Consider the following 13,065-nt stretch of genomic DNA (forward strand, 5'->3'; position numbering starts at 1 on the left):
TGATCATTGCCAGGGAGAGTTACATGCTCGTTGCCAGGGGGGAGTTAAATACTCGTTGCCTAGAGGAGTTACATACTAGTCCCCAAAAGGACATTGAATGCTCATTGTTAGTGCAGAGTCACATGGTCTTTGCCAGGGGGGAGTTGCATGCTCTTTGCTAGGGGGAAGGACTTATATGCTTGTTGCTCTTAGGGTTCCATTCTTTTCCACACTTTGGGGTAGCTCTGAGTGCGCTGTGCTCTTTTGACAGACACTAGAGGTCTGACAGCTCCAAGGTGGTGGCCATTTTGGGAGGGGCCACCATGGACAGAGACTCCAGCCTCTTTTGTCACCTGTTCTCTGATGCAGCGGAGGATGGAGATGAGGAGGCCGCTGTCATACCCTCTCTCCTTCCCAGCCAATGGAGCCAATCTCCCTACACCCCTGGTGACACAGGTCAAATCTAATGCTCCTTTAATGAGATCTAACTCCAAAAGTGGTCCTTGGGTGAGTGTCTAATACCACAAATATCTACAGGATACAGTATTATGTTTTTATTGACAGTTTCTTATAAAGTGCAGCAAATTCCGTTTTAAACAGTGATAAAACAAATTGGGTAATAACAGACATAGAGGAAGGAGGGCCCTGCTCGCAAGCTTACACTCTATAGGTATGTTACACTCTCCAGCAATGTTGTTCTCAAGGATGGGAAAGTGAGAGAGATAATAAGTAAGGATATATGTGGACTGTACAGTGAGGATGTAATTGGATAGGAAAGGTTTATGAAGATAATATGGGTGGTTCCGGAATTTGATACGCTCCTGGAAGAGGTGAGTTTTCAGGGAACGCTGTTCAGGCATGATAACATTTGAGGAATGATGAGGAGGTTCTGATATTCTCACGATTTCGCTAAAGTAGGAGCTGTCCTAATGGGTTTACACAGTACAAACCTTTTTATGTATTTACTAAACACTTCATCTCTGATGCCATAAATCACAGGACTAATGCACCGTGGAAGACACATGAAGAAGAAGAAGTTGATTAGAGGCAACATGTACAGATATTTGACGAGGTACGCTTCTGACAGGGTGTAGGTGAAGGCGGTCATGCACAACAGTAGCTGGCATGCGTGCATTATGACGGTTCTCCCAGCCTTGGATGCTGAAGCCTTTCCCGAGTCGAGCTTCACAGCCACCAGCATGATCTTGACATAGGTGAAGATGATGATCAACCCTACCAGGGAAAACGTCAAGGCATGGACGAGTGACCTAATAGTGGTCTGTGCCTCCGTGAGCACAAATTTGGATCGTATACAGAGACAATATAAGTAAAAAAACTCCTGTTTTACCGAAGAGCACAAAATAATGAAATCGGCAACGTTGGGGATCAACCCGATTATCCAAATCACCACAATGGCCAAATACGATTTCTGTCTGGTGCAAATCTCTGCGTGCCTTAGCGGGAAACAGATGGCGACGTACCGCTCCAGGCACATGACCGCCAGGGTGTATGGGGTGACCTTGAAACTAGTAGAGGTCACCATGACCAGGATGTAGCAAATGGGAACAGGGAAGTAAATTAAATACGATGTCACAAAGAAGACGAGGAGCCCTAGTACGAGATACAAGGTGTCGTTGATGAGCATGTGGATAAATAGGATGTAGCGGGCTTCCTCTTCCATGTGCGGCGTGCTGAAGAAGGCCGCTAAGATTATGGCCATGAAGAAAATGAAGAGACAGAAGCAGGTCAGCATCAGTGAGATGAGGACCAAGTAGAGCGAGTCTGAGTGCAGGAAAGCCGCCTTCATTGCACTGGTCATTACCGTAGAATTCACCATAACTGACGGCGCCGCAGCTCAACTTGTTTTCCGAACTAGGATAAAGAAACAATGGTGACAAAGACAAATACAGAACAGGCGGATACTACTCAAACTACAAATATACTGTACATAGGGACCCATTTATCAATGAGTGATAAAACGTGCTGTGTATGATAGATAGTGCTTCAGACAATCAGCACCCAACTGTCATTTTGAAAACACATGGCAGTTAGGAGCTGGACATGACAGAAGCTAATTGGCGGAATCACCATTTATAATACACAATGGGGGAAATTTACTAAGATGTAAATTGTGATGTTGCCATGGGCAACCAATCAGATCCTGTCTACTATCTTCTAGAGGGTGCTAAATAAATAAGAAGTAGCTTCTGATTGGTTGCCCATAGCAACATCACATGTGAAGTAGAATACACATCTTAGTAAAATTTTCCCCAATAAGTTTTATAATTGACATTGAGTTTTATACCTCATTGATAAATGAGTAATTTCTTATAGAAAACTGATTTCTGATTATTGTACTAAGCTTGGCTTCCCCACTCACACAGCTGGTATAGGACCCATTGTCCTTACTGAGATCCATCTCACCATCCAAAGATAGGTGCAAACCGATGACTGGGGGCCTGTATCGATATCTAGGGGACCTAACACGCTATCTCTCATGGCAGGGTCCACACTTTATTGTATAGGATTACAGTACATGCCGGCAGCCTTTCATTTAAAAAAATATATATATTTTACATATATTTTGTTACACATAGAGGGTTGTTTTACTACACAATATATTCTTCTTCACTGGTTTGACGGGATCTCCAGATCACTAGTCTGTGCTGCTGGGGACCATGCTCATCTCACTATATAACTCTCAGTCTGTGGCTTCCTGCTGCCTCCATTCCCCTCCTCACATCATGTCACTGCCCCTGTCACATGTAGCCCTGTCCTCACTGACACATCACTCATCTCCTGATATACTCTGTGCTGCTGGGGACCCTGCTCCTCCCACTATATAACTCTCAGTCTGTGGCTTCCTGCTGCCTCCATTCCCCTCCTCACATCATGTCACTGCCCCTGTCACATGCAGCCCTGTCCTCACTGACACATCACTCATCTCCTGATATACTCTGTGCTGCTGGGGACCCTGCTCTTCCCATTGTATAACTCTCAGTCTGTGGCTTCCTGCTGCCTCCATTCCCCTCCTCACGTCATGTCACTGTCCCTGTCACATGCAGCCCTGTCCTCACTGACACATCCCTCATCTCCTGATATACTCTGTGCTGCTGGGGACCCTGCTCCTCTCACTATATAACTCTCAGTCTGTGGCTTCCTGCTGCCTCCATTCCCCTCCTCACATCATGTCACTGCCCCTGTCACATGCAGACCTGTCCTCACTAACACATCCCCCATCTCCTGATATACTCTGTGCTGCTGGGGACCCTGCTCATCCCACTATATAACTCTCAGTCTGTGGCTTCCTGCTGCCCCCATTCCCCTCCTCACATCATGTCACTGCCCCTGTCACATTCAACCCTGTCCTCACTGACACATCATCCATCTCCTGATATACTCTGTGCTGCTGGGGACCCTGCTACTTCCACTATATAACTCTCAATGTGTCACTTCCTGCTGCCTCCATTCCCCTCCTCACATCATGTCTCTGCCCCTGTCACATGCAGCCCTGTCCTCACTGACACATCACTCATCTCCTGATATACTCTGTGCAGCTGGGGACCCTGCTCCTCCTACTATATAACTCTCAGTCTGTGTCTTCTTGCTGCCCCCATTCCCCTCCTCACATCATGTCACTGCCCCTGTCACATGCAGCCCTGTCCTCGCTGACACATCACTCATCTCCTGATATACTCTGTGCTGCTGGGGACCCTGCTTCTCCCGCTATTTAACTCTCAGTCTGTAGCTTCCTGCTGCCCCCATTCCCCTCCTCACATCATGTAACTGCCCCTGTCACATGTAGCCCTGTCCTCACTGACACATCACCCATCTCCTAATATACTCTGTGCTGCTGGGGACCCTGCTCCTCCCACTATATAACTCTCAGTCTGTGGCTTCCTGCTGCCTCCATTCCCCTCCTCACATCATGTCACTGCCCCTGTCACATACAGCCCTGTTCTCACTGACACATCACTCATCTCCTGATATACTCTGTGCTGCTGGGGTACACTGCACCTTCAACTATATAGCTCTTAGACTTTGTCTTCCTGCTGCCTCCCTCCCCTCCTACCAGTGATCTTGCTATAGATAATCCTTTACTCTTCTACTTGAAAAAAGCTACATATCAATGATTCAGAGAGGAACCATGATAAGTACAAGGTGCTATGAACTTGGTCTTGGCCTTTGGGAGGTATGCCCCTGGACTGGAGAAGGCATAATCGAGACACCTAAAATTGTGAAAAACTTTTGTTTACACATTTTATGAATGTTTATGGAATAAAAAGCAAGGCGTACGGGTACTGCGGGCGCTGCGTAAACAAATTACTAATACTCATCCCTAAATAGTAGGGCAGAAATGTAGCAACATAAGGGAAGGGGTAAAATGCAATCTATAGACAGCAATACATTGTGAGCATTAGCAATTGTTAGTACTGTTTCTGGAAGTCTGCAAAACTGGATGGACCTGTTTATATAGAAAATATCTGTGCCACAGACCAGTATTAGAATGTTATTTTTGTCTACCGGGTGAGAACGCCCACGGGGAACAATTGGCGCAAATTAGCATCCGTGCGAGTCCACCAGAATAACCCCCTTAGTGTACAACATTAAATGCCCCTCTGCAGGGCAGGTATAAATTCGGTACTTATGTACTAACTGGGCTGCCGATTTTGAAATCGGGTCCATCGCATCGCATCCGACCATATCGCATGCGATGCGATGCGATGACCCGATTTTTCCATAGGGTTCAATGTTAAAATGGACTGAGTCCATTTCAACATGGAATTCAATGGGAAAAAGGGGTCCTTTTCATACCCCTACTATCCAAGTGGGCATGGAGTCGGATATAAACCTGTGGCGAGCGTAGCGAGCCACCGAGCCCGAAGCGTGGCGAGCATAGCGTGCGCCGAGAGGGGACACAGAATACCGTCCCCTCGCGGGGCTCACTTCGCTCGCCACGCTTCGGGCTCGGTGGCTCGCTACGCTCGCCACAGGTTTATATCCAACTCCATGCCCACTTGGATAGTAGGGGTATGAAAAGGACCCCTTTTTCCCATTGAATTCCATGTTGAAATGGACTCAGTCCATTTTAACATTGAACCCTATGGAAAAATCGGGTCATCGCATCGCATCTGATTGTATGCCTTAAGTTAAGGCATACAATCAAAAAATCGGCAGCCCAGATAATACATCAGTACCAAAAATTCGAATGCACCGCTAGTAGTTTCTGTACACACTTTTATGACTGTCAGCTCCCACACACTGGACATATAAGTACGTACTTCTTATTACAACTGCTGTGACAGTAATTCTGATACAAGCTGGCAATAGTAACTTCTCCAGCCGAGGGCTACAGATATTAAACCACAAAGACCTAATCTTCCATTTCTGACCATAATTAGGGTTCTTGCTTTTTACAAAACATCACATCGATCATGGCTGCCGGCTGTCTTCTCAGAAAAAAGCTTCAGCATGCTAAGGTGGATTTAGCCAATTATAAAAAGGCAATATTGGTACCAATAGCGTCACTGTCCTCCAGTTACTATTCCCATTATGGAGATAGTGGGGAGTGATACAGATACAGCAGTGATTTTCAACCTTTTTACCTTGCGGCACACTAAATAAGATTTTAAAATTGCCAAGGCACACCATGAGATCCCCACAGGGCAAAACACACTGGCCCCCACAGAAAAAAAAAAAAACCTATTGGCCCCCATATAAAAACCAATCACACTGGTCCCCACAGGTAACAAAAAATAGGCCCTTTGTATGAAAAGAAGAGACCAGTAAATGACAGTTGAACTGGTGGTGGCTGTATACTGGTTTGGGCATCTCTAGATCTGGGCTCTTACTTGAGAACAGCTCAAGGCACACTAGTGTGCCACGGCCCAGTGGTACACTATTGACAGAGATACAGAGTAACAATCATTTTCCTTTTCATACAATTTGTGTGTGGGTTTGAACTTTGCACATTAGTTGTTTGTTTTTAATCTGCCTGTGATTGGCTGAGATCAGGCGGATTTACATGCAGTGTACATGTGTCTGGTCTGCGTACGCTTCGTAGAGAGCTTCAAAGACCAACCCGGCTGACATCCGGAGGCTCCTTAAGTACCCATGATTCATGCATATTCATGAAATATGCATGAATCATGGGTACTTAAGGAGCCTCCGGATGTCAGCCGAGTTGGTCCTTTGAATCCTTCCCCTCCCTCTGAAATGTATTTTTGATCTGTTTAGTGTAAATGGTGCGTTCCCCCTGCTGGCTCTCCCACCCGCCTCTAGCCTGAGACGCGGTATTAAACACTGAACACCGCGCGGTGTTCATTTGCAGGCAGACGGCTCATCGGGAGTGAAGCGGCTGTACTTTACCGCTGTCACTCCAAGCCAGCAAGCAGCGGCTGCTGCCTGCTGCCGTCCCCACCCCACTGGCTGTTTCTGTAGCCACAGGGAGGACGGGGCAAATACTAGCTGCAGCTGCGCCTATTGTAGACGGGCACCCCACTGTCTATCTAATATAGGAGTTGCCTGGCACCGGGACAACAGACATAGATCTATTACACTGTGAACATTAGTAAACACAATTAACAAGACCTATTGCCCTCATTAACTGACAGGAGAATTCTGTCATTGGCATTAAGTCACTGTTGCATTACCAATTACCACCTATGTCTCAATTGTTACAGTGCAGCTAAAAACGCAATATTGTTACAAATGTTTACAAGCACCACTACAGAAAAATCCAGATAAAAAGAAGGGACACAGATCCTGGGGGCCTCACGGTGTGAGGAATATTCCTTTTAATCTCACTGTCTGTGTCATATATGTATGTGTGTTGTATATTTCGCATCTTTTTAGAAATGTAATGAATAAAGGTTATATTTTATAAACTCTGTAGGTGCACCACACCGAGACACTCTTTCTTTCCCTTTTTTTGCAACTCTGCCGTGTCCAGTGGTAGCACACCCCTTGACTGGGACATAGCTATACCAGGATATACTTTATTTAGGAAGGACAGAATGGAAAAAATTGGAGGAGGGGTTGCAATTTATGTGAAAAAATATATAAAGACTACCTTAATACAAAGTATTGAAGAAAAAACGGAGGCCCTTTGGGTGACCATAGAAACAGGGGAGAAGGCGATTCTTCGTATAGGGGTGATCTACAGACCACCAGGTCAGGAAGAGGAACTAGACAAGAGCCTATTGCAGGACATCAATAAAATGGCATTAAAAGGAGAGGTGATAATCATGGGAGACTTTAATCTACCTGATGTAAACTGGGAGCTGCCTGTTGCAAGTTCCACCAGAAGTAGGGACATGCTGAATTCCTTGCAAGGAGCATCCCTCCAGCAATTGGTGAGGGAGCCCACTCGTAAGGACGCAATATTAGACTTAATACTTACAAGACTTAATACTTACAAATGGTGACAGAATATCTGACAAATGTGGGTGAAAATCTGGGATCCAGTGACCATCAAGCAGTATGGCTCAAAATAAAGACAGAGACTGACTCATCGCACATAAAAGGTGTTAGATTTTAGGAAGGCTGATTTTGTAGAGATGGGAAACTCTGTAAGGCAGTGGTTCCCAAACTGTGTGCCGTGGCTCCCTGGGGTGCCTCGGGACCCATGCAGGGGTGCCCTGGGTTGGTAGTCCAGGATCAACTCAAATTATCAATGGTTAATTATTTATGAGCAAAAGCAATGCTGGTGGCTGCCAATAATAAAATGTGTACAAACAGAATCAAATCCTGTCCTTTACCACATACCTGACCCAAAGAATCACATATAAACCCAATCTAATAAATTTATTTTTGGCCTAGGGGTGCCGTGAAAAAATTTTGATACTCTAGGGTGCCGTGATTCAAAAAAGATTGGGAACCCCTGCTGTAAGGGATTCTTTGGCAGAGTGGAAGAACTAGGAAGGAGTGCAGGATAAGTGGGAAAAATTTAAAAGTGCAATTCTAAAAGCAACAGAACTTTGTGTCAAAAGAGTTAGGAAAAACACAAGAAAAAGAAAGCCATTGTGGTTTGCAAAAGAAGTAGCAAGTATTGTGAAAGCAAAAAAGTTGGCCTTTAAGAAATTTAAGCAGACACAGAAGAATGAGGACAAAGAGGTGTATCTTGTTAGACAAAAGGAGGCTAAGAAGGTAATCAGATGTGCAAAACCACAGGCTGAAGAGAAAATGGCCCAGTCAGTGGGTAAAGGGGGGAAAACTTTTTTTAGGTATATAAGTGAAAGGAGAAAAACAAAAAGTGGAATAATTAGACTGAAGACAGAGAGTGGAAGTTTTCTTGAGGGGGACAATGTAATAGCAGATAATATTAATAATTATTTCTGCTCAGTATTCACTGCTGAAAGAGAGGGGAAGGGGCCACAGTTAAGTTGCAAGTATAGTCAGAAAACTAAGGGAGAGACAAGTACATATACAGAGGAGAAAGTCCTCACAGAACTCTCAAAACTGAAAGTGGATAAATCAATGGGGCCAGATGGGATACATCCAAGGATACTAAAAGAGCTTAAAGGTAAGCTGGTAAAACCAATAACAGAATTATTCAACCAGTCACTAGCTACTGGAGTAATCCCAGAGGACTGGAAAACAGCGAATGTAGTCCCACTGCACAAAAGTTGAAGCACGGAAGAGGTAAGCAACTATCGACCAGTGAGCCTTACATCAGTAGTAGGGAAATTGATGGAAACACTCTTAAAACAAAGAGTTCTAGAATATCTCAAAACCAGCAATTTACAGGATCCAAAACAGCATGGGTTTACTGGGGGAAGATCATGTCAAACAAATCTTATTGATTTTTTTGACTGGGTGACTAAAGTAATAGATCAAGGTGGGGCTGTAGATGTAGCTTATCTAGACTTTAGTAAAGCTTTTGACACTGTCCCACATCGCAGACTGTTAAATAAATTTGAAAGCTTGGGATTGGATTCTAAGATAGTTGTATGGATAAGAGCGTGGTTGCAGGACAGAAAACAGAGAGTTGTAGTAAACGGAGTACAGTCAAAGGAGGGAAAGGTTACAAGTGGAGTACCCCAGGGATCTGTACTTGGACCGGTGCTTTTTAATATCTTTATTGGTGATATTGCAAATGGAATTGAGGGTAAAATGTGCCTTTTTGCAGATGACACAAAGGTATGCAACAGGGTAGACACACCAGGAGGGGGTAAAACAAATGATTGAGGATCTAGGTAGATTAGAGGAATGGTCAAGAGAATGGCAACTACAGTTTAATGCCAAAAAATGCAAAATCATGCACTTGGGTCTCAGAAATCAAAAGACTCAATATAGTATAAATAGCACTATAATGGAAACTACTGAGGAAGAGAGGGATCTAGGTGTCACTATTTCAGGGGACTTAAAAGCAGGTAGGCAATGTAACAAAGCAATGAAGAAGGCAAGTCAGATGCTTGGATGCATAGGGAGAGGTATCAGCAGTAGAAAGAAAGAAGTAATAATGCCACTGTATACGTCATTGGTACGACCTCACCTAGAGTATTGTGTTCAGTTCTGGAGGCCATATCTCCAGAAGGATATAAATACATTAGAGACTGTACAAAGAAGAGCAACTAAAATGGTGCATGGCCTACATCACAAAACGTACCAGGAAAGACTAAAAGATCTTAATATGTATACTTTAGAGCAGAGAAGGGAAAGGGGGGACATGATAGAAACTTTCAAATATATCAAGGGTTTTAACAAGGTACAGGTGGGAGACATTCTTCACAGGAAGAGGAGCAACAGAACATGAGGACATGCACTGAAACTAGAGGGAGGAAGATTTAGGGGAAATGTGAGGAAGAATTTTTTCACAGAAAGAGTAGTAGATAAGTGGAATAGCCTACCATCAGAGGTGGTAGACGCAAATACAGTATTACAATTTAAACATGCTTGGGATAAGCATATTGATATCCTTACAAAAAAATAAGGATCAAATATGGTTTGAGGTAACATGTTTAAAAAAAGGGGCAGACTAGATGGGCCAAGTGGTTCTTATCTGCCGTCAAATTCTATGTTTCTATGTTTAATTGATATATGTTTGATTACCCACCAATTGCCTATTAGGGGGCCATTTGAAACACTCTCAGATAATTTCTGTGCGACCAGTCACCTCCAAAAAACCTCTTTCACTGACTGCAATATACTGTAGCACATTATATACCAATATAATGCAAAACAGATGGAACAACAGCAACTCTTGGTGGCAGCATGCGGGTTCCTCTTCCTCCCCTCCAAAATGCAAGTGCTTGTAAATTAACGGTAGCCCCCTGCCAGCGCAGCCTAGCTGCAAAGGCTGCGTGCCAATCCGTGACCCATCAACCAGTCTGAAAACACCTGTGTTGTCTGGACTGTGGCCCCGCAATGCCACATGGCTGCCCAAGCTGTGGCCCTACACCGCCCATCACCGCTACTTAGACTGCGGCTGCAATTCGATTGCAGTTTAAGTGCTCAGATTGCAGAAAATCGTGGTCTGTGGGCCAAGCTGAATCAGGCCCTTTCATGTCATTGGGTGGTGTTCTGTATCCCATAGGATAGTGAGCACTTTTAGGTGAATCAGGCCAGGTGAAGGGGGCAAAGTAGGCTGCTGTTGCCAGAATTTTAATGATGTGACAATGACAATTTGCCCCCTTTTCCCCACAACTGATTGTGAGTTGGGAGCAAAGTAAAAAAACAAAACAACAACAAAAAAAAACCCCGGTAACCTTGGGGGAGGTAGGCGAAAACATTAATGTTTTTGCATGCAAGATTTATTTGCAGTTTCTTATATAGCGCAGCAGATTCCGTTGCGCTTTACAATAGTAGACAGTGATAAAACAAACTGGGTAACAGACAGACTTGGAGGTTAGAGGGCCCTGCTGCAAGCTTACAATCTATTAGGTATATAGGAGGGAAACACAAGGACAGGCACCAGTAATTGCATAGCAGTCCCACCAAGTTACAAGTCCAGAAGGGAAGCTATATAATACATAAGTGCCTCAGAGGGTTATGCAAGATAAATACTGGCTGCTTTTGCATGTAGACCATGGACATTGGACAGCTTTATTCTAGCACTGCAAGTTACATTTTAGTGTGGACATGACCCTTTCCAAAATCTAACTCCTTCTGTACTTCTAACATCCAACCCACACTACCACCACCAAGGTGTTACCCAAGGGCCCCGTTACTCACTGAGAATGTAGAGTCTCTCCTATGGTGCTCAGTACGTCCCAGCTCCCCAGCAGCGCAGCTCCAGGTGGGTGACAATGCACAGATATCATTTACCTCCCGGCACATTGCCTTATATAAGGCAGATGAAGCTATTTCTGTTCCGTTCTCCCCTGGTGTCAGCACCTGTGGGCACCCCTGATAATACAATCCTCACGGATCAGAAATTAAGCTTTTATGTTATACCACATGAACTTTAATGAGTTTGACATCTTACGATTCACCTAAGAGATTTTTTATGGAATAATTAAAAGTGTATTGGTATTTTGTATAGAGCTGAAATTAAAAACTAATATTCTCGCTTCTCGTAGGGGCCCGATTCAGAGTAGTATGCTATACCGATGTTCCATGCTACTGAGTGATCATCGGCAGACTGCACATGTGCCGCATTCACATTGATCTTACGTCAAGGTGCCACTGTGATCCTACCGCTAGAAATTGTGGGTCCGGGACTGATTTCCAGTCCCCCCCCCCTCACTCCCTGCCTGGCTCTGTTGGTCACTGGGGGAAGCAGAGCGAAGCTAAGCCCCCCCTCCCCCACCCCCTTCTGCTGTGCTGCCCCCGCTGAATCCCACTGCTCCCGAAGTGCTTGTATAGGAGCGCAGACTTCTCCACCACCTCTGGATGCTGGCGGCCATTTAAAATATGGCACCGAGTTGTGAACCATTTAGCGCTCGTGGCCCGGCAGCCAATCAGAATGGCTGCCTGTTTGCAAACTCTGATTGGCTCACCAGACGGTGCCGCATTGTAAACCACCGCCAGCATCAGGAGGTGAAGGAGAAGCCTGCACTATAGAAGTGCTATGGGAGCATCGGGCTTCAGCAGGGGAAGCTCAGCAGAGGCACTCGGGCATAACTGCAGGGGGTGGAATGAGTTGCCCGGGCCCTTCCCTCTCTGTAGAGTGGTCGTGCCCGTCCACTTGGACAGGGCCACAGCTAGGGGGACACACGCTTCAGGTGCCGACCTTTACAGGAAGACTGGCCTACTGTATATCTAGCCATGTGCTCTGGTCGCAGACAGGGCACTGGGACGCCCTAACCCCACTTCCTCAGTAACACCCAATGACCATCACTTTCTTCGGCCGCTATCTCATATTCATCCGTTTCCGTCTCCTGATGGCAGTAGCGTACCTCCCGCTCCGTGGAACCCCTTCCTTCAGCCTTCACTCTCCCTTTGCTAGAGAGCAGCCCGGCTGTAACATGTACAGAGCCATAGACCTTACTGCACCTGTCAGTATGGCCCCGCCCCCTCCTGGCTCCCAGACAAACAACATTTGCCAGTTCTCAGAGCAGAGTGCCCAATACTGCAAATACTCAAGTAAGGCGGGCGCCCCTCTATGCCGGGCCGCCGACAGGGTTGTGCCCTGGGTACAGCTGTCCCAGGCCCCGGCCTTTGGAGTGGCCCGGGCAGCTACCCACAGCCCCCCACCCGCATACGCGCCCGCACACAGCCTCCCCAACCTGGCACCGGTAGCCAGGCACACACAATACACAGTGCAGTCTGCAGAGCGCCGAGCCTAGGACACAGAGGGGCTCGGTGCTCCGCAGGCTGCACTGTGCAGTGTGCGCTCCAGACCTGACCGTGGACACTGAAGGAGCTGGAGGACGATGCGCGACGTGGGTGATGGTAAGTAATGGGCACAGGGGGCGCGTAGGGGGAGCTGGCAGGCGGGGGGCAGCCAGAGGTATGGAGCTGTGCTGCTGGGGGCCCCTTCATTTCTAATGGCAGCCCTCCCTCTATGTTACATTGTGACATCTATTACATAACCTCCAACATGACCCATTCCATTAGGTACAAAAAGCTCTATTCCTGGATTTCCCTGCCAGTGTCAGTTACAGAGGTTGGACTCCAGCACAGTCCAAAATTCAAAGAGGG

General features: G+C 46.0%; 1 protein-coding gene across 1 annotated transcript in view; it reads right to left on the bottom strand.

Moving 5' to 3' along the window:
- Positions 1-535: 535 nt before the first annotated feature.
- The window catches only part of LOC146058269 (odorant receptor 131-2-like), a 189,006-nt gene continuing 176,476 nt past the window's right edge, over positions 536-13,065 (bottom strand). Inside the window, exon 2 of the mRNA XM_083170482.1 lies at positions 536-1,851. Within this exon, the coding sequence (XP_083026608.1) occupies positions 878-1,816 (939 nt within the window). The 5' untranslated portion in view covers positions 1,817-1,851 and the 3' untranslated portion in view covers positions 536-877. The remainder of the gene's footprint in view (positions 1,852-13,065) is intronic.

Source organism: Crinia signifera, chromosome 2 (assembly GCF_055691185.1).
Source record: "Crinia signifera chromosome 2, ASM5569118v1, whole genome shotgun sequence".
In the NCBI taxonomy this organism is placed as follows: Eukaryota; Metazoa; Chordata; class Amphibia; order Anura; family Myobatrachidae; genus Crinia; species Crinia signifera.